The sequence below is a fragment of the Dipodomys spectabilis genome, unplaced genomic scaffold (genome assembly GCF_019054845.1).
Source record: "Dipodomys spectabilis isolate Male_0828 unplaced genomic scaffold, ASM1905484v1 ptg000163l, whole genome shotgun sequence".
Classification (NCBI taxonomy): Eukaryota; Metazoa; Chordata; class Mammalia; order Rodentia; family Heteromyidae; genus Dipodomys; species Dipodomys spectabilis.
Window position 1 is genome coordinate 19,657,913 of NW_024870840.1, and position 20,938 is coordinate 19,678,850.

At 49.2% G+C, this 20,938-nt stretch overlaps 1 protein-coding gene across 1 annotated transcript; it reads right to left on the reverse strand.

The window, feature by feature from the left end:
- Positions 1-1,402: 1,402 nt before the first annotated feature.
- Eif3d (eukaryotic translation initiation factor 3 subunit D) lies at positions 1,403-18,230 on the reverse strand. The gene is made up of 15 exons (XM_042693230.1): positions 18,111-18,230; positions 15,118-15,250; positions 13,265-13,310; positions 12,107-12,243; positions 11,219-11,304; positions 10,609-10,681; positions 8,131-8,243; positions 7,319-7,451; positions 6,507-6,654; positions 5,794-5,924; positions 4,967-5,052; positions 4,722-4,851; positions 2,417-2,559; positions 1,968-2,251; positions 1,403-1,549 (listed from the first exon to the last, which is right to left on the reverse strand). The coding sequence occupies exons 2-15, from the start codon at positions 15,238-15,240 to the stop codon at positions 1,536-1,538; spliced, it is 1,647 nt and encodes a 548-aa protein (XP_042549164.1). The 5' UTR covers positions 15,241-15,250; positions 18,111-18,230; the 3' UTR covers positions 1,403-1,535.
- Between the last annotated feature and the right edge of the window lie 2,708 nt (positions 18,231-20,938).

Below are 20,938 nucleotides of genomic sequence, written 5' to 3' on the forward strand. Positions count from 1 at the left end.
GACTTTGTCACCAGCTCAATCCAAGCTTAAAAACAAACCATTACAAACACCTCCCTGATGAACATACACCAAACCCTTCTGAAGTGGCTTCAAGGACAGTAATCCCCATCCATGCCTTTTTGTTTTGTTGGTGGTAGGGCTTGAACTCAGGGTCTGGATGTTGTCCCTGAGCTCTTTTGCTCGAAGCTAGCAACTCTGACTTTGAGCCATGGCACCACTTCTGATTTTTGGCGGTTAATTGGAGGTAGGCCTCACAGACTTTCCTGGCTGGCTTTGAACCGTGATACTCATCTCTCAGCCTCCCGAGTAGCTAGGATTACAGGAGTGAAATACAGGGTCCAGCTTCAAGCCTTTTTGTTCCAGTACTGGGGCTTGAATTCAGAGCCTTGCATTTGCTAGGTAGGTTCTCCACCATGTGAACTATGCCCCAACACTTTTTGCCTGAGTTGGTTTTAAACCACAACCTTCTGGTCCTAATTGGGATTAGATAACCACAATCAGCCCCCCCCCCCCCCCCCCCCCCCCCCCCCCCGCCAACCATGGGGCTTGAATTCAGGGCCTGGGCACTGTTCCTGTGCTCTTTGCTCTAGGTTTATGCCTACCATTTTGAGCTAGTTACACTTCTGGTTTTCTCGTGGTTAATTGGAGATCCTTAGATCTCAGCCTCCTGGGTTTGCACCTGCCTTTCCTATTTCATTTCTATGTCAGCACCAGGCCTTAAACTCAGTTCCTCAAGCTCTTACTTGGCTGGCACCCTCCCACTTGAACCAGAAGACTGCCATTTTGCTGTTCAATTGGAGATAGTGTTTCATGGGCTTTTCTGCCTTGGCTGGCTTTGAACCTCATCTGCAAAATCCATCTTCTGAGTAGCTGATTTTCTGAGACTTGTGCCTGTGTTTCTCATAGTGAACACCCCCCCAGGAAACAGCCAGGTCTTGAGGCACCTTTGTGCTTGTGCAAGTGGATTCCTTGTGGGGACCTCTGTAAGTTACTTCAAACTTGACACTACTGGGCTGGGAATATGGTTTAGTAGTAGAGCGCTTGCCTAGCATGCACGGAGCCCTGGGTTTGATTCCTCAGTACCACATAACAAAAAAAGCCGGAAGTGGTGCTGTGGCTCAAGGGGTAGAATGCTAGTCTTGAGCAAAAGAAGCTCAAAGACAGTGCCCAGGCTGTGTTCAAGCCCCAGGACTGGAAAAAAAAACAACAAAACCACACACAACAAAAAACAACTTGACACTACCCACAACAGAATCATTACAGGGGGTTTCAGAAATGAAACTTGAATAGGACTGCAAATCTAACAATGCTCAAGAGCGCGAGGGGCCCAGCCTGGAAACTCCAGATGCAAGCTGCTGAGCCAAGATGGAGCTGTAAATCATGCCTGAAAGGAGGCACGCGATGAAGAGACTCAACAGACTTAATTTTATTCCATCGGCCACATGCCAGAGGACAGGAGCCAGGCAGACATTTGATGAGGCCAAGGCCCCCTAGGCTCGGTAGCATGATCAACTCCAGCTTGCTCACCGTCTCCTCTAAGTTTCTTCCTCTGAAAGATACAAAATAGGGAGAGAAATAAGCCATGCTGGATGATCGGATGTCCCTTTCCTTGCCGGGTCTGAACTGCAGGGGTTCTCAATCAATGCCTCTACTCAGCAGATGCGCCTCTGGGTGCTCCCCAGCCGATCCCTCCGACCGTAAAACCACCAGCTGGTAAGACTGCGGTAGTCAGGTTGACCTTCCTTCCTCTAGAACCCCACTCCCACAGGGAGCAGTCTCTACAGGCTGTTCTCTTTCCCACCCTTCTGAGCTCTAAAGCTCTGGAGGAGGCTCCAGGAGCTGAGTGAAAGCTACTCCAGACTTAAGTCCCAGAGAACACCTCATCAAATTTTGTCAGGATAAAGCTCCCCTGCCAGCCCCCAGCTCATGCTAGATTGAGGGGGGGAGGAGGGAAGGGAGTCACACACCTTCCTCTTCCTCTTCTTCCTCCTCCTCCTCCTCATCGTCTTCATCTGAGCTGAAGGTGCCATCGGGCAGGCTGTAGACACGGATGACCTGCTTGTTGGGGTCCTTGAGGATGAGGTACTTGCCCTCCTCCAGCTTCATGCAGATGTCGATGACACAGCGCAGGATGCCCCAGGCGTTCTCCACGCTCAGGTTGATCTGGCTGGCGAACTCATTGGGCTTGAACTGCTGGGTGCCCAGGATGACGTGACGCGAGGAGTCCTTCACATGGTACCGAGACACGTAACTGAGAGGGAGGGGAGGTCAGTGCTGGAGCAGGGCCACAGAGATGGCACCACTTAGGGGTGCATGGCGGCTATGTGGTGACATCTGACATCTCTGCTGTTATCCCCAGACTTCCTCCTACCCTGCCTCCCTAGCCAGCCCCCCAGCTCCTGGCCAAGGCTCTCACCCCAGCTTGAGGTACTCGGATCCAGCCAGCAGAGCACAGCAGGTCCACCGGGCCAGCTTGTAGCTGTTGTTCTTCAGCTCAGTGGCAATGACAGCCCCGCGCTGCGAGTCCAGCTTCTGCCGCCAGTCCACACCATTGCAGTGCTGTAGGAGGGAAAGCTGGTTATGAGTGCCAAGGCCTGGAGAGTGCCTCTGGAGACAGGATGGCCTCTCCCTGTGCCCAGCAGGGCACTCAGGAGAGAGCAATTCCTTTCCTCTAAGAGTGGGGACAAGACAGATGGGCACAGTGCCTGCCACATGAACAGCAGAGGAAAGTTCATGTTAGGCAGAAAGGGCTTCACACATGTCAGGCACACTTGGCTAAGTGGAGACCACTGGTAGACTACAGATGGGAGATGGTGGTCTTGGTCTGATAGACAGAGGGAAGGACAGGACAGGCCAGTCTCAGAGCCTGCCACTTCCCCAGACATCTCCATCTATGTCATTTACAGATGTGGGAAGCAGAGCACCAAGACTGTCCTGTTTCACTGCAAAATACTGGAGTTCTTTTTATGAAGAGTTTAGGAACTGAATACTGGTGGTAATCCTATTCAGGAGGCTGAGCAACAAAGATAAAGTCAGCTCTGGTACGGAAGTCCAAGAGATTCTAATCTCCAATTACCCAGAAAAATGCTAGAAGTAGAGGTGTGACTCAAGTTGTAGAGTGCCAGCCTTCAACAAAAAAAGCTAAGGGACAGTAAGCAGGACCTGAGATTAAGCCCTAGTGCTGGTATACACATGCATGCATGCATACATGTGTGTGTACACACACAAACACACACCACACAGTTTAGGAAATGGAAGTGTGGTTCAAGTGGTAGAGCACCCACTGTGAGCAAGAAATCTGAGAGTACTTAGGCCCTGAGTTCAAATCATGATACCAAAATGAAAATAAGTAACAGCAAAATTGGCAGAGACAGGGCTGGGAAGGTGGCTCAGTGGTAGAGCGCTTGCCTTGCATGCTCGAGGCCCTGGGTTCGATTCCTCAGCACCACATAAGCAAAAAAAGAAGAAAGCCGGAAGTAGCGCTGTGGCTCAAGTGGTAGAGTGCTAGCCTTGAGCTGAAGAGCTGAGGGACAGCGCCCAGGCCCAGAGTTCAGGCCCCACAACCGGAATCCCCCCAAAAATGGCAGAGACAAAGGGAAATGGAGTGGAGAAAGATGTCCCAACAAGCAAGGGACAGTAGTAAGCTACAGTGCTGTCAATTACAAGGGCAAGGACAGGACCTCCGTCAACCACTGCAACGAGCCCAAGTACACTTTCTTCCAGAGTGCGCAGATGAGATCTCTTGGATCTCAGCCTTGTGACACCCTTGACACAGAACCAAGCCACATACTAGACTTCTGCCCTTCAGAGCTGAGAGTTTTAAAGTGGTGATGGGTATTAGGGATTGAAATTAGGGCCTTCCATTTAAGCCATGCTCCACAGCCAAATGGAGATTTCTGTTACTGTTATGCAAAGCTGCATGAACTCCTTAGGGCAGAGCTGCGTGGGGACGGATCCTCACAGGGGATACCAGGATCCTTTGCTCTGTATAATGGCAACTGAGCACTGCTGCCCTCTCTAACGAGGGATACTGGCCAGTGTAGCTGGAGGAAGAACCAGAGTTCCACAGCCATGAGCACTGGCAGGAGGGAGTATGGAAGGAGAAGCAGAGGAAGGCTGTTGCTTTTGCTTTTTCTTTTTTAAGTTGGTCGTGGGGCTTGAACTCTGGGCCTGGGCACCGTCTCTCAGCCCTTCAGCTCAAGGTGAGAGCTCTACCACTTAAGCTACAGCGCCACTTCCAGTTTTCTGGTTGTTTATTGGAGATAGGAGTCTCACAATCTTTCCTACCCAGGCTAGCTTTGAACCTCGATCCTCAGATCTCAGTCTCCTGAGTAGCTAGGATTACAGGCGTGAGCCACCAGCACCCGGCGCCTATTGCTTTTAAGGCATTTAAGAGTTGATTCTGAGTTACATCTGCAGTTCAGATCCTGTAGTTCAGTAGGAAATAATAAAGAAGTCACAAAGACAGAGGCCATTATTCAGAATGGGCAACAGATAATGAAGAGGTCAAAACCAGACAAATTGCAGGTGGAAGGCAGAAACAGGCTAGGAAGGAATGGAGAGGAAGAAAGCACCAAGGAAGGGGAATTTGGCTGCCTATATGCAAAACAAGGGGAACAGCTCTCAACTTAGGGGTGCTCTGCTCCCAGTCACCGAAGGTTAGGCAGAGGAACAAAGGCCCAGGACTACCCGAGGTAGCTAAGTGCAGAGTGGTGCCTCACCCTGGAGTCCCACTCGTTCAGAGTCTTGATGTTGATGAAGGATACTTCCCCATTTGCCCCAGTCATGACGCCATCGTGCTCACAGCGGACAATGAGGTCAATGTCGTCTCCAAGTTTCCACCTGCGGTAACTGCAGCAAAGGAGAAACTCGCTGGTCACAGAGACCCTCACTTCAGGGGATTCTCCCTCCCAGTAGAGGCTCTGGCTTCTTCTGCCATACCCCCACAGAAGGCAGACATACATACCGATAGGCAACAGAGGCAATCTCATTCTTATCCATGTCATCCTCCACAAATGGGTTTGGGTTGGGGAAGTTGTATCTTTCCTTCCCCTGCAAAATGGCAAAGCTGTCATGAGATGGTGCTCATTCTTGTTCCCAACCCAATCAGCCAGACCCAGCACTGCTCCTTGCAGCCCTTCAAGGCTCTGAGCTCGCTGGGCTTCATGTTCTTCTCCCTCTCCTGCCTGCCAACCTCCAAGAGACCCAGACAATGCATTAGCAACTATGCCTGTCCCTGTCACTGACACAGTTATGCATATAATATCCATTCTACAGAATGGTGAAAATCCATTCCTAGGACATACAGAGATGTAGCTATACACAATAAGGCACTTGCTAAGCAACTGAGGGAATCTTAACAATCTGTCAAAACAGCAACTTGGTAAGCCAGTAATCCTACTCAGGAGGCTTGGATCTGAAGCTTTCAGTTTGAAGCCAGCCCAGGCTGGAAAGTCTGACACTTTTATTTTCAGCACCAAAAAAATCCAGAATTGGAACTGTGGCTTAAGTGGTAGAGCATCAGTCTTGAGTAAAAAAGCTCAGGGGCAGTGTCTACAGCCTAAGTTCAAAGCCCCAAGAGAGGTACCCAAAACAAACCCTGTACTATTTCAGGAAGGAAAGAGGCATGCGACCACACACCTCCTCGGTGGACCTGCGGTTCAACACCAGGCAGTCTGACCGCTGAGCCAGCTCCTGACCTCTGCTACAGGCGGGCTGTGCCAGCCCCAGTGAACCCAAGCCCAGAGCCTTGTGGCAAGCACTGTCAGTGCTCGCGTGCAGCCATGCACTCACCATTCTCAAGCACTGCTGGGAGAAGTTGTGATTGATGTAGGTGGCCTCCATGGCCAGGTTGCGGGGCGAGTTGAAGGAATTACCTTCATCTTGAGGGGGCTCGTTGGCTGTCTCACTCACGGTCAGGAGGTCTGTAGAAAATGGCACAGTCATTCACCCACATAATCCAGAATCATGCCAATGTGCACAGTTGGTGGGGAGCTGCCTTCTCCTAGCGTGGTTTCCACATGTGGGGCTCACAGGGGAGAGCAGGTGCCTTCAGATGACGATAACTAATCCACTCACTAGGAAAAAGCTGTCCCCTTTCCATCTTTGTGGATCCCTCGAGAGAATGTGTGGCCCTTACAGGAGTGGCTTCATGCTCAGGACAGGATTCTACTGCTTTGTTTTGAAGCTGTCATTTTTTTTGAGTGTGACCCAGATACATCTATGGTGTGCGCATGCAGGGACTGAAAGGAACCCATGGAAGGAATTCTGCACATGTGAGAACGGGAGGGAAAGGGCAGGTCAAGCGAGCATATTCATGGCCAGGAGCGGCTGCTGTGAGGGCTCAGAAGGCCGGAGCTGCAGGAGGCAGGAAGGCCTGTGGACACACTGCTAATGCCCCAGAGGAAAGCAGACCATTTTCTACCCATTCCCAAGGACTAGGGACTCCTTCTGAGCCCACACAAGTCCCAAGGTCCCAGAGCTGTTCCCCAGACAAGCCCTCTCACCAAAATCAGAGTTGTCCCTCTTGTCAAAGAAGAGCTTGGACCCGACTCTCTGGACGACGATGTCCCAAGAATACACAGAGCGGGTGCAGCTCATCAGCGTGGCCAGGATGGCATCAGTGGCGAACACATTGCCCTGGGTTTTGGCCAGCTGCAAGGAAAACGACAGAAAGCGCTGAGGACGCTGAGGTGCAGCAACCCTTCATGGGGTGGGAACTGTGATGTCACTGTGCTGTCACCCACACAAAACACATACTAGGTTCCTCCAGAAGCTTCGTGACACCTGACTACTCACTTCAAAGGCAGGCAATAAATACATTTGTCCTCTTATGGATGAGAAAACTAAAGCCCTGGAGCAATGAAGCCAGTCAGCACAGCAGAGCTGGGATCTAGGTCTGCTCTGCTTAACACCAGCACTCTAGGGTTACCCAGTGCAGTGCCTGTTCACTCACCCAACACTTAAGTGTGGCACAGAAGGATCTCATTGGAGGCCCACACGTGTGCAGTGATCCCTGTGGACTTGTGTACTCTATATAAAGGATTCAACTAAATCCTCAGAGAAGAAAAAATATCTGTACTGAATGTACACTGCCATACAAGAATGTCTGAGGTATTACGGTCATCTAGAGATGACTAAAGTGTAGTCAGTGCTTGGGTTACAATGCAAACTCTGGGCTATTTTATATAAGGGACTTCAACACCCAGATTCTGGTATCCACAGGGGTATTTTCTGGAACCAATCCCCCAGAGTACTAAGGGCTGCCCACATAATTCCCTGCTCTGTAAGGGCTGGGCTGCAGAAGCAGGCCACAAACCTTCCGGATGACAGGGTCGTCAGTGGTGGTGACGGTGTGGAAGATGCGCTTGATGCTCCGCAGGGGCTTCTCGCTCCTTGTGGTGACGCGGTCAAAGGCTTTGTCATAGTATTCCAAGGCCCCACAACACTCACTGCAAGAACAGGCAAGAGATGCAAATAAACAGGAACATGAGCCCCTTTCCTTTCAAGCCATTTAACACATAAGGCACTGGAGCCTCTCACTGGAACAGGAGCAGAACCCTCAGGGAGCCCAGAGAGCTGGCTCAGCTCTGTTCTTGTAGAACACAGTGCACGCATCACACCCAGCCCAATCCCTCCACTTTAAGTCAGGATAACTAGTAACTAGTGTTCAGTTGCAGGGGTATACAGGCAGGCAGGTTGTTGAAGTGGTGCTCTGAGCCCCCTGCTGAAATAGCTCCATTCCCCTGCCCTTTGAGGCAAGAGGCTCTTAGAGCTGTCAGACCCAGGCTCCTGACTGCCATAGCCCTGCCCAAAGAGCTTTAATAAGGCCATCTCACTGCATTTCTGTCAGGAGGCAGGAACTGAAAGACATTTTTCAGCTTTTCTTTCAGCTTTGTTCCTTTTCTCTCTCTGCAAAGAGCTAGATAACTTAATTTTATTTCTCCTTTGCAAAGGAGGCCAGGAAATTGTAAGCAATCTGAAGTTTAGTACTAGAAAACTTCTGCTTTTTATGCTGTTTTTTGACTGCTTGAAATTTTCTGTGATCTTATCCGTGTCTTCTGAGTAAGTGGTTTCAAGGCCTTTCTGGAATCCCTGGACTTAAGGAAAGCGGCGAAAGGAGCTACTCACATATCCTGCGGCTCAGAAACTTCCAAGTAGCGCATTTTCATCAGCTGAGGAAAATCCATTTCCTCTTTCACCTCCCAGTCACTACGGACCTCAACTGAAGAGTCTCGGGGTTTCTACAGTGGAAAACCATTGGAGGAGAAAAATTACAGTCCATGCAAATCCAAGTAAAAAACAAGTTAGCATTATGAGAGGGTTTTCTTTGATAAATATGGTGCTGGCTGTTTTAGAAGACAGAACCTTGGTTCCTAAAAGCTGATAATCTAGAAGGACCTTGGGAAATAGGAATTCAACCATGGGTAATGATGTCACCCAGGGAACATGGAGCAATTCCTTGATAATGTTTTCAAAGTATTAACTATGTCCCCCACCCCCACACACTTTGAGATAGAATCTCACTATGTAGTCCAGGCTGGCTCTGAGCTCACAGTCCTCCTGCCTTAGCTAGTACCCCTGACAATTTTTTCTTTTTCTTTTTGTCAGTCATAGGGCTTAAACTCCGGGCCTGGGTACTGTCCCTGGGCTCTTTCGTTCAAGACTAGCGTTTTACCACTGTGAGCCACAGCTCCACTTCTGGTTTTGTGGTGGTTAATTGGAGGTATAAGTTTCATGGACTTTCCTGTTTGGGCTGGCTTTGAACTGTGATCCTCAGATCTCAGCTTCCTGAATATCTAGAATTACAAATGTGAGCCACCAGGTCCATCTCTGACAACTATTTTGACATAGTAAATATCACATCCAGCAAAGTGTAATTTCTACAACTCTAACTTCATTTGTGTTTATATGTGTCTACTATTCTCAGCATCCACACAAACATGGCAGCATTATTCCAAACACCCCCAAGGTGGAAATAACCACGTTGCCCACCAACTGGTTAATGGCTAGACAAAACATGGTGTATCTTTACAAGGTTATTTGGTTCTAAAAAAGGAATAAAGTACAGATGGCTCTCTGTAGGCTCATAGTTACAGGTCCTACACCTGAAGATTCAATTAAGTATAGACTGAAAATATTTCAGGGTACCAGGCGTGCCTGTATCTCTAACTACTGGGGAAGCTGAGAAAGGAGGATCCTTTGAGCCCAAGTACTCAAGACCAGCTTGGGTAAAGAACTTGGTGCCAGTGGCTCAAACCTATAATTAGAGCTATTCAAGAAACTGAAAACTGAGGATCATAGTTAAAAGCCAATATAAGCAGACAAACCCAAGAGACTCTTACTTCCAATTAACCAATAAAAAAAGCTGGAAGTGGAGGTATGGCACAAGTGGTAGAGTGTCAACCTTGAGCAAAAAAGCTGAGGGATAGTACTCAGGTCCTGTGTGCTGGTGGCTCATGCCTATAATCCTAGCTACTCAAGAGGTTGGGCTCTGAGGATTGCAGTTCAAGTTAGCTCAGGTAGAAAAGTCCTCTTATCTCCAATTAACCAGAAGTGGAGCTGTGGCTCAATGTGGTAGAATGCTAGCTTTGAGCAAAAGAGCTCAGGGACAGCACTCAGGACCTGAACTCAAGCCCCACAACTCCCCCGCCCGCCCCCAATCCTGTTAATATTAATATTACATTGTATTAGACATCATAGGTTGAACATCCCTACTCAAAAATCTCCACCCTAAAAAGCTCCAAACCTGATGCTAAGTGCTGACAGGAAGCTCAGTTTCTTACTTTGGACCATGGTACTTAACTAGCAGTCTGTTTCAAAATTGGAAATATTATGGTTCTAAGCATTTGGTTAAATCAAGAGAAGATTTAAGAAATGTGTGGAAAGGAAGTGCAGGTTCTACATAAACTACATAATCATACATAAGACAAGATAAGCACTTGTAAATTTTGGTATTCTTAGGAGATCTTGGGATCAATTCTCTGAATATCAAGGAAGATCATATGAGCTGGGTGCTGATGGCTCATACCTGTAATCTTGGCTACTCAAAGTTGAGAGCAGAGGATTACAATTTAAAGCCAGACCCAGAAGCAAAAAAGCCTCTGAGATTCTTATGTCTAATCTGGAAGTAAACCTGTGGCTCAAGTGGTAGAGTGCTAGCCTTGAGCAAAAAAGGTCAAGAACAGCACCCAGGCCCTGAGTTCAAGCTCCAGGATGGGCACAAAAACAAAAACCATACAGGAGGCTGAGATCTCAGGATCATGGTTTGAAGCCAGCCTGGGCAGGAAAGTTAATCAAACTCTTATCTCCAATAAACTACTCAGAAAAAGCTGGAAATGGCACTATTGCTCAAGAGGTAGAAGGTTAGCCTTGACCACAGAGAGGCTCAGGGAACAGCCCAGGCCCTGAGTTCAAGTCTCAGGACTGGCAAAAAAAAGAAAGAAAGAAAAAACCAGTCCCATGACATTAGATCACAGGTCACATAATTCCACCAATGTGAAATGTTCAGATTAGGAGACAAAGTAGACCAGTAGCGGCTGAGGGCTGGGGAGAATAGGAGGTGAATGTTAAAGCACATGATTCAGAATTTTGGTATGCATACATTACCTGTGATTTTTGGTCCCATTTTTGCCTCACTCCAAATTGCTTCTGGAACTTTTTCTGCAGTCGAATGCGTTCTCTGTAAAGACAAATACTGTGATCTTGGTGCAAAGCCCCAAGTCGGAGCTTCAGAAGACAGAGCTGCTCTTCTCTGGACTACGGAAAACAGGGCTTCCAGAAAGGAAGACCAAATGGGCATTAACTGGGGACGCGAGCAGAGGCACACTGTCCCCCAACACTGACCAAATACAGCACTCAGCCTTCAGTGGCCACCTGTGGAGGCCTCGGCCAGGGGTGTGATGGCTGAGGTTCTCAACAGCTCAGGATGCTGAGGATGCAGGACGAAGCCGCGGCAAGCTGAGTCATTCATCTCACGGGCTTCACTCCCCTCAGCATGCAAGTCCACCACAAGCCACTTCCTGCACATGCTACCTGCTATGAACTGACACTGGAGAACAGGCTTCAAGGTGGCAGCTGGCTGTTGGAAATTGCTTTTTTATGCAGTAAGGGGGAAGAAGCTATCCGCTTGCTTGGGCCCTGTGCTATCTGGGAATGGCCAGTTTGGGAAGGACACTTTGTTCTGGAAGGGCTGGAGTGTGTACGTGTGGAACCTCACCTCTCTTTCTGCTTGGCACTCTTAGGCAATGTCTGAAGATTGAATTGCAACATGTTCCGCCGATCTTTGTCTCTGCGGAGGTTCCGCTATAAATCAGGAAGACACAAAGGCTGTTAATAGGCTATTAACGGGAGATCTTTAAAAGTTTAGGGTGTAAAACCATTTCACACTGTACTGTGCCTTTACAGTACCAGCAGTCTGTGGGGTAAGCACGGTAGAGCTGGAATTGCCTGGAACTCACATTCCCACAATGCAGTTCCACTCAAGTGGGTTTATGGGTCGTATTTGAGTTCTATTTTTGCCCCAAAGACGCAGACAAACTGGATCGTCTACTTAATAAAGTCTGCATGTAGCAATTAAGTGAGTCAGTGGGTGCAATGTACTTTTCTACCCAGTGCAAGTATCCCTTCCTAGCACAGAAGTATATTTCCAAGTGACTGGGAAATCAGAGACAGTATCCAGACCTGAGTTCAAGCCCCAGGACACAAAAAGGAGGGAGAGGTGAGAAGGACACCAAACTCTGCGTAGGCTATAGAGTTGAACATTAATAAAACGGTAAGGTCAAACACATATTCTCTTCAAGGGTTGAAATATAAAACCAAAACTAAAATGTAAAAGACAGGTCCCCAGATAAATCATGGTCAATGCTGATAGGAAACTATAATATATTTAGCAAGTTTCCTTTCATTGAAAACACTGAAGTCACTGGTGGCAGTCTGTAAAAAAACAAAAACTACTCAATTTCAATGTGATACAATTTGTCACTAGACTGTCACTTGGTTTCCACCAAACTGTGCCATACTTTTTATTTAGCACTCCTAAGAAATACTCTGGCAGCTGGTGACCCATAGCAGTCCCAAGCTGGCCAGGTTGCTGGCTTCTGCCTACCTGTGCAAACCTCATCCGGTTCCGCTGGTAGGCCGTCTTCTGCATGCGTGCTGTATCCACCAGCTGGAAGCTAGTTTCATCCTCCTCATGGAAATAAGCATACTGACTTCCACCGCCAAACTGAGAGGAGTACTTATCTGGAGGCCAAGGTGACAGTGACAATCATCCAGCAACTGTCTACAAGTTCCTGTCTCAGCCCAGACCTACTCAACTGGGCCAACATTAAACAGGATCCCCCGGCACATTCAAGTTTGAAAAGAATTTCCCAAGGAATGTGAGGAACTGCAGCTAGCCCACTTCACTCTCTGCCAGCCGTACCATCTCAGCATCTGAGCTGAGATTTACTGAAACTGGGGAAGCAGGCAGGGGGCATGCATACCACTACTGCCTCATCTAGTTCCCAAGGAAGACATGTCTCATGGGCCAAGATAAACTCACTTGCTGATCAGAACTCAGATATCTTATTTACAATTCCAGCCAGTACTTCTAAGTGCTTCAACTGTCACCAAGATAAACCTCTTTACTTTACCAGGACTTTTAAGCCTGCAATTCATTGATTGGCTCCAGATTCAGAATGTCCCAAATAGTAAAATGCAAAGTGGCAATGTGTTCAACAGGCTTTTTTTGGTGCTGGTCCTGGGACTTGAATTCAGAGCCTGGGCACTGTCCCTGATGTCTTTTGCCTCAGGCTAGTGCTCTACCATTTGAGACACAGCTTCACTTCTAGCTTTTCATTAACTAACTGGAGATAAGAGTTTCATGAACTTTTCAGAGTAAGGCGTCTTTGAACCTCAATCCTTAGATCTCAACCTCCTGAGTAGCTTGGATTACAGGAATGAGCTACCAACCAGTACCTGGCTTAAAAGCTTTCTTAAAGGGGGTCTGTGGCCAAAGGGGGGAAAACTCTCATGAGGTATTTTTAAAATTTTGTTAGTGTTCACAGATCAAGACACATCTGTCCAAGACAGGATTTTTCCTACGTAGCCAGTTTTGTCTGGAACTCCTAATATACATGCCTTGGTCTCCCAAGGGATTATAGGCATATGCCATCATGCCTGACCAAACTATCAGTTATTATTAGCATTTCTTTCCTTCCTGGTATTCAAACTAATGATAATTCTCCAGACCTAGATTTGGGCAGCCCCACTGACTACTTACTTGTGTACCTCTTATCTTGGTATGTGGCACCTGTCCAGTCTGCAACCTGTTAAGAGCAATAAAGAGAATGCACTGATCAACTAGGCTAGTTTCTGTAGACCCAGAAATGTCAGCAAGTGATGTGTGGAAAATGATGGAAGGTTGTAATGCCATTCTGGGACAACTTCCAGAGGTCATGCTCTAACTTAGCTGCAACCCCAACACAGAATATTTTTTTAAATTTAATTTTATTGTAAAGATGCTGTACAGAGGGGTTACATTTACATGAGTAAGGCACCTCTCTCATTGAACATTATTATCCACTCCATTGTTGTTCTCCCACTATCCCTTCCTTCCCCCACTCCATGAAGTTGTAAAGTTCATTTCTGACATAGTATCCTGTGAGTATCATTGTTGCACTGGGCCATCTTTTGTAATTCTTTCAGCATTTTGTTATTTCCCCTCTCTTCCCCCAATCAGATAAATGCATATACAAGATGGAGGGTACCAGAATGAAAGCCAGAGATTGCCAGGGAGGGATAAACCAATGGAAAAAGAAAAATGAAGTAAGAAGAATTAGATATAGTACATAGGCAACATCAAGGTTGACAACTTAAAAAAAAAAGAAAAACACCAATTGTTTCCATGTCTTGGAGTTCATTTCAATTAGCAACATGTTGTATGGTCCTATGTTCATAGCTCTCGAGCTATTATGATTCCCTGTCAGGTCTAACTTAGGCTTATATTAATCACTGCAAATGAGGGAAACCATAGAGCTTATGTTTCTTTGGGACTGGCTTACTTCACTTAATACGATTTTTTCCAAGTCTTTCCATTTCCTTATGAAAGGGGTGATGTCATTCTTTCTGATAGACGCATAAAATTCCATTGTGTAAATTTCCTACATTTTCTTGATCCATTCATCTGAGGGGCATTGGAGTTGGTTCCATATCTTAGCTATGGTAAATAATGCTGCAAACATAGTTGTTGTGCTGGTAGCTTTAGTGTGGCCTAGTTTGAGGTCATCTGGATATATGTCCAGGAGTGGGATTACTGGATCATAGGGGAGTTCTATGTTCAGTCTTTTGAGGAACCTCCATACTGCCTTCCAGAGGTTGAACACTACTACACTGTTGGTGTTCCAACAACAGTGGTTTTGATTCGCATTTCTTTTATGGCCAGCGATGCTGAGCATTTCTTCATGTGTCTATTGGCCATTCTTATTCTTCTCCAGAAAATTCTCTTTAATGGGGTGGCTGTTTCTCTGGGGATTTGTTATTGGGGGTGTGTGTGTTAATTTTTCAAGCTCTAAGTATATTTTTGGTATGAGATCCTTGTCTGTTGTCCAGCTAGTGAAGATATCCCAATCTGTAGGCTTTCTATATATCTTGCTAGCTATGTCCTTTGCCGTGCAGAAGCTTTAACGTAATCCCATTTATCCAGACTTTCTTTGATTTGTTGTGTTTCTGGATCTTTAGGCAATTTGGACCTGGTACCAAGGAGCCCTAGCATATCGCCTATCCCTTCCTGTAATATTTTCAGGGTCTCTGCTTTTACCTCGAGGTCTTTGATCCATTTGGACCAACAGGGAATACTTTTACAGGCTCACTTTTTCCCCCACATCCTTGGGGCTTGAACTTAGGGCCTAGGTACTGTCCCTGAGCTTCTTCTGCTCAAGGCTAGTGCTCTACCACTTGAGCCACAGCACCACTTCTGGCTTTTTCTGTTTATGTGGTGCTGAGGAATCAAACCCAGGACTTCACATTCCCAGCCCTAGGATTGGAGGTCACACTGTTGAGACTAAAATTCAAACAGTGTCTCCTGGAGACCTGCAGATTCCAGAGATAGCCAGATTCTTGCTGACAAGCAAGTACCTTTCCTAGCCGGTCTCCTTTGCTGAAGGGCTGGTAGGGCATATCCCGAAACTGCTCAGGAACCGCGCAGGGACCCCAGCCTGAGGGGTTATCCTGGATCACAGGTGTCATGAACTTCGCCATCTTCTAAAACCTTCAAAAACAAATATTCTTGAGATGTATGAAGCCCTCACTATAAAGCACCTTCCCATAAAGAGTAAGCAAATATATAAAAGCTAACACTCGTCAAATGCTAAACAAAACAGTACCCTTAACTGTCACACTACTTACAATTCTGCAAATATTTAAAACTCCAAAAACTGCTCACAGACCTGAGTTGTTACCATACTGCATTAACTTTAGGGCACCCTCCTTCTCACTGATAGCTCTACTTGATACTTGATGGAGTGTCACACCTCGATCTGGAATTTTTTTTCCTAGTATCATAGAAGATAATGATGCTTCTTCACCTGAGTGGTGTCTCCCATATCTGACAAAACGTCCTAACATCTCAAGATTCTGTTCTCAGAAACATCACCAAACTAAAGAACACCAGACTTCCCTAATTCCCAGTCTCTTAAGTCTGCAAAGTAGCTAACAGTTTTTATAACAGGATTATTGTGCTTATTACACTCGAAAATACTTTCTTTATAAAATGACCATCATTCAAACTTACAAAAACACATTTAGGCAGAGTGCTTAAAAAAAAAAAAGGATCTTTAAGTAGACTCTAAAACTTCATTTTCCTTTTCTCTTAATTTCCTGTCATCAGTGCATATTCTGTGTACAGATCAAGAGGATATAAGCAAGCATAAAACCTGCTAGGAGGCCAAGAGGCCACTATAAACCATAGGCCAAAAGTAGCCATATGTCAAATGTTAACAGATTTACAATTGCCAAGTACTGTTCTCAGGCTTAGCATGTACTAGTTCATTAAATCCTTCCAAGCCGGGCGCTGGTGGCTCACGCCTGTAATCCTAGCTACTCAGGAGGCTGAGATCTGAGGATCTCGGTTCAAAGCCAGCCCGGGCAGGAGAGACCGTGAGACTCCTATCTCCAATAAATCACCAGAAAACCGGAAGTGGCACTGTAGCTCAAGTGGTAGAGCGCTCGCCTTGAGCTGAAGAGCTGAGGGACAGCACCCAGGCCCAGAGTTCAAGCCCCACGACCGACAAAAAAAAAAACAAAAAACCAAAAAAACCCAAAACAAAAAAAAAACCCTTCCAACAACACTGTGAAGTAGGGGCCAGTATTGTCCCCACTTCAGGTGAGAATTTGTCCAAAGCATTGTTGCGATGCTATGTGAAGAGAAACATGAACACAGGCAGTGTGGTTCTAGAGTCTACTCTGTGTAATGCTGTGGCTTATCTCTGAGAGTAAAGACCAGAAGTTCTGTAGCAGGCATTTATCCAATACTTCCTATAAAAAAAAAACCATTCATAGCCAGGAGGGATTGGTATCTCACACCTATACTCAGGAGCTGAGACCTGGCTACTCAGGAGACTGAGACCTGAAGGATCACAGTTCAAAGCAAGCCCAGGCAGAAAAGTCTACAACATTCTGTCTCCAAAATAAACAGCAAAAGCCAGGATGGAGGTGCAGCTTACGTGGTAAAGCACAAGCAAAGCAGTCGACTGCAAGAACAAGGCTCTGAGTTCAAACCCTGCCAATGGCAAAAGAACGAAACCCAAAAAACCCCAAGCATTTGGCCAGGGGTAGTGATGAATGCCTTGGAGGGGGGTTGAAGGTCTATGCTCACAGTGAAACCCTGTCTCCATCCAAGCCAAACTCAAAAGACTAATGCATTTATCAACCATGGCAACTCCCTGGCAAAGTAATTACACAGACAAGAGAAATCAAAGAGCAGAGGTATAGTGGTCTTAAGCTGTCAATGCTCCATGAAAAGGAGATGGAGGCTTTTTACAGTTAAACAACAGAGTAAAACTAGAAGCTCTATCCTCCAAATGCAAACTTAAGCTAAACTGTAGGAAGAGAACAGAGGGCAGCAGTGTGGCTCTCAACTTCAATATTTACTGATTCCTACGTTGTTCATGCATAACTCTGGCCACATTTACATCACTAACTCTCCTACATTTCCATTTTAAGAGAGAAAAATGTAAACGTCAGTCACATCTATTCATCATTTCAAAGTAAGATTTCATTTTCAGGACTACCTGCCTAAGCCTGGCTTTCTTTCCACTACATAATAGTTACGCACCTTCGGGGGGGGGGGGGGCGGATTTGGGGAGAAGCTGGAGTTTTAGATTAGGTCTAACACAACAATGATGTCTCAAAAAACGGTTTTAAAAAAAGATCCAGTTTCCAGAGCTCCAGATTTGGAAATGGGACCCAGGCTGGACTTGCATCAGATCCCAGGAGAGCCAGAAGGTGGAAGTGCTCTGGCTTTTTTTTTTTTTTTGCACAGGTAAAACTACAAGAGCAGATCGGAGCGAAGAGGAAAGCAGCATTTTCACTAAAGCGACGCTGACAGCGGTCCTGGTCAGAGGGACTGGGCACAGGGGTATCAGCGGGGCAGTCCCAGGGGTCCTGTGTGGATCACCACGGCCCCTAAGAGATGCAAGGCCATCAATTCCTGGGCTGGGGGTTGGGATGTTTCAGAAGGGCTCTACTCCAACCTTGACCACCCGTTTCAGTGAACAGGGAAGACTTTTGGAGTGAACTTTTCAGGGGTACAACACCGCTGCCCTCCCCACCCCTCTCCAACGCTCCACTCAGAAACTAGGGAATCCACGGCCACAGCTGGGGTAAGTGACAGAAGCAAGTCTGCCCAGCCCACGAAGCACAGGCTGGAGTTATTTACCCCCTCTACCCCCCGTCCCCCAAGGCCGAATCCTGGCTCCTGGGCCTCGGGGTGCCGGGTCTGGGGCCCCGCCCAGCGGAGGGCCAGCGACGGTGGAGGACGTGAGGGGTCCCTTCCGGGAGGTCCCCGAAAGCCAGGCCTAGCCCGAGCTGGCTCCGGAGGCCTGCGAGACACCACGAAACGCGTCGCTCACCTGCGATGGCCTCGGCCGGCCCGGATGGCGACAGATTATCGGGGCCGGAGACAGCACGGCCGGGCCCACAGGGAGGAACCGGGAAAAGAGGAAACGCGCGCGCCCACCGCGGCGCCGTAAACACGGCCGGCACCGTCGTAAACTGCGTCTCTGCTACCGCCGGAAGGACGCCGAGCCGTAAAGCGAGGCTGCACCCGGAACTCCGTCGCCGTGCGTTCTCATTGGTCTCTGAGGCGCCGAGAAGCGGAGGGAGCTGTTACGTCAGGTCTTGTCCGGGGACGCCCCTTAAACGTTTGGAATGGAAACGTGGCCGTGCGGGGTGCGAGGGGTGCTTTACGGCCGGCTGGGCCCGCCTTCTCCCACAGTGCCCCGCGGCTCCCGCACGGCGCTTCCGGGCTGGGCGCTCCGGCCCGGGAGGCCGAGCGCCTTCGTTAGCGTCTGTCGTCCTGCCTGGTTTGGGTTTTGTTTTTAGGCCGGGGAGGCCACCGGGGAGGTGGCTGTAGAGGGTCAGAGCGGGTAAAGCGAGCTGCGTGTCCAAGCTGCCGGTTTCGGGGTGGCCGCCACGGCTCAAACATTAACCCACGTCTCTGAAGCTCGAGTGTCGGACGGAGGTGTCCGGGTCGGCCCTATGAGGATGCGGAGCCGGGGGGGGGAGGGGGGCCGGGGGGAGGGGGGCGGGCCGGGGGGGAGGGGGGCGGGCCGGGGGGGAGGGGGCCGGGGGGGGCGGGCCGGGGGGGGAGGCGGGCCGGGGGGGGCGGGCCGGGGGGCGGGCCGGGGGAGGGGGGCGGGCCGGGGGAGGGAGGCGGGCCGGGGGGGAGGGGGCCGGGGGGAGGCGGGCCGGGGGGGAGGCGGGCCGGGGGGGGGCGGGCCGGGGGGGCGGGGAGGGGGGGCGGACCGGGGGGAAGGGGGCCGGGGGGAGGCGGGCCGGGGGGGCGGGGAGGGGGGGCGGGCCGGGGGGGAGGCGGGCCGGGGGGAGGGGGCCGGGGGGGCGGGCCGGGGGGGAGGGGGGCGGGCCGGGGGGGGGAGGCGGGCCGGGGGGGAGGGGGGCGGGCCGGGGGGGGCCGGGGGGAGGGGGCCGGGGGGGAGGCGGGCCGGGGGGGAGGGGGCGGGCCGGGGGGGAGGGGGCCGGGGGGGGCGGGCCGGGGGGGAGGGGGCCGGGGGGGAGGGGGCGGGGGGGGAGGGGGGCGGGGGGGGCGGGCCGGGGGGGAGGCGGGCCGGGGGGGAGGGGGGCGGGCCGGGGGGGGGCCGGGGGGGCGGGCCGGGGGGGGAGGGGGACCGGGGGGGGAGGGGGGCGGGCCGGGGGGAGGGGGTCACTCGTGGACCGACGATTTAAGGATGCGGATCTCTGGGCTTTAGTTTCCTTTGCTGTAATTTGGAGGTAATAAAGGGTTTAAAAAGAAAAAGAAAGTGTCTCTCGCTGGCCGCCCTTGCCTGTTATTATAGATGCTCAAGGTGGGGAAACTAGCCCAGGCAGGAAATCCATGAGACTGCCATCAGTGAAACCAGCCCAAAGCCAAGCTGAGGTAGAGTGCCAGATAAATTCACTAGACTCCACACAAACACACACAATTGCATTTCTGGTATCTTCCCCACATTTCTGGTGGTGTCAGTTGGATTATGGGATTTCTTTAAACCTGCCTATTCAGCTGTGGATTTGACTGTGTTGTAGTTGCCTAATTTTTGTTCGCTGGATGGTTGAGTCATGCGGGTATCTAGCCTCATAGTCCTCATTGCCAGTTCCTTTTTATATCCCCACCACATTCAGGTATCACCTAAGTCCTCTTGTTCTACTTTCAAATGCATCTTGAGTGCTATCACTTTTATTTTTTACCATCTTCCCATAGGCTTGGGTCCAGTCTTGCTTGTGGTAGATCCCTTCTTTTAGCAGCTTCCTGTTACATGCTGAGAAGGAAACGGGAGACATTTATGAGTTGCCTGGTTCTTCTGTAAATTTCCCATCCAGACATTCTCTACTCTGGCCACTGTGGCCTTCGCTTTGCACCTTAAGTACTTGGTCCTCATTTCTCAGCTAGTGCAGGCCTTTTTTTCTGCCCGCAGGTTAACCTGTGGCTGGTTAGATCCATTATCATTATCTCTTTCCAAGAATGCAATTACTATAGTGCAGGCTTTCCATTCCCAATTCGAGCATTTGGGAGATGAATCAGGATGATCAGGAATTCAAGACCAGCCTAGCTACATAACAAAGCCCCGTCTCCATTGAGGAAGAAGAAGACTCGGGCTGGGGATTTAGCTCAGTGGTGGAGTATTTGCCTGGTATACATGAGGTCCAGTGTGTGTGTGTGTGTGCTCAGTGGTAGAGTATTTGCCTGGTATACATGAGGTCCAGTGTGTGTGTGTGCGCTCAGTGGTAGAGTATTTGCCTGGTATACATGAGGTCCAGTGTGTGTGTGTGCGCTCAGTGGTAGAGTATTTGCCTGGTATACATGAGGTCCAGTGTGTGTGTGTGTGCTCAGTGGTAGAGTATTTGCCTGGTATACATGAGGTCCAGTGTGTGTGTGTGTGCTCAGTGGTAGAGTATTTGCCTGGTATACATGAGGTCCAGTGTGTGTGTGTGTGCTCAGTGGTAGAGTATTTGCCTGGTATACATGAGGTCCAGTGTGTGTGTGTGCGCTCAGTGGTAGAGTATTTGCCTGGTATACATGAGGTCCAGTGTGTGTGTGTGTGCTCAGTGGTAGAGTATTTGCCTGGTATACATGAGGTCCAGTGTGTGTGTGTGTGTGCTCAGTGGTAGAGTATTTGCCTGGTATACATAAGGTCCAGTGTGTGTGTGCTCAGTGGTAGAGTATTTGCCTGGTACACATGAGGTC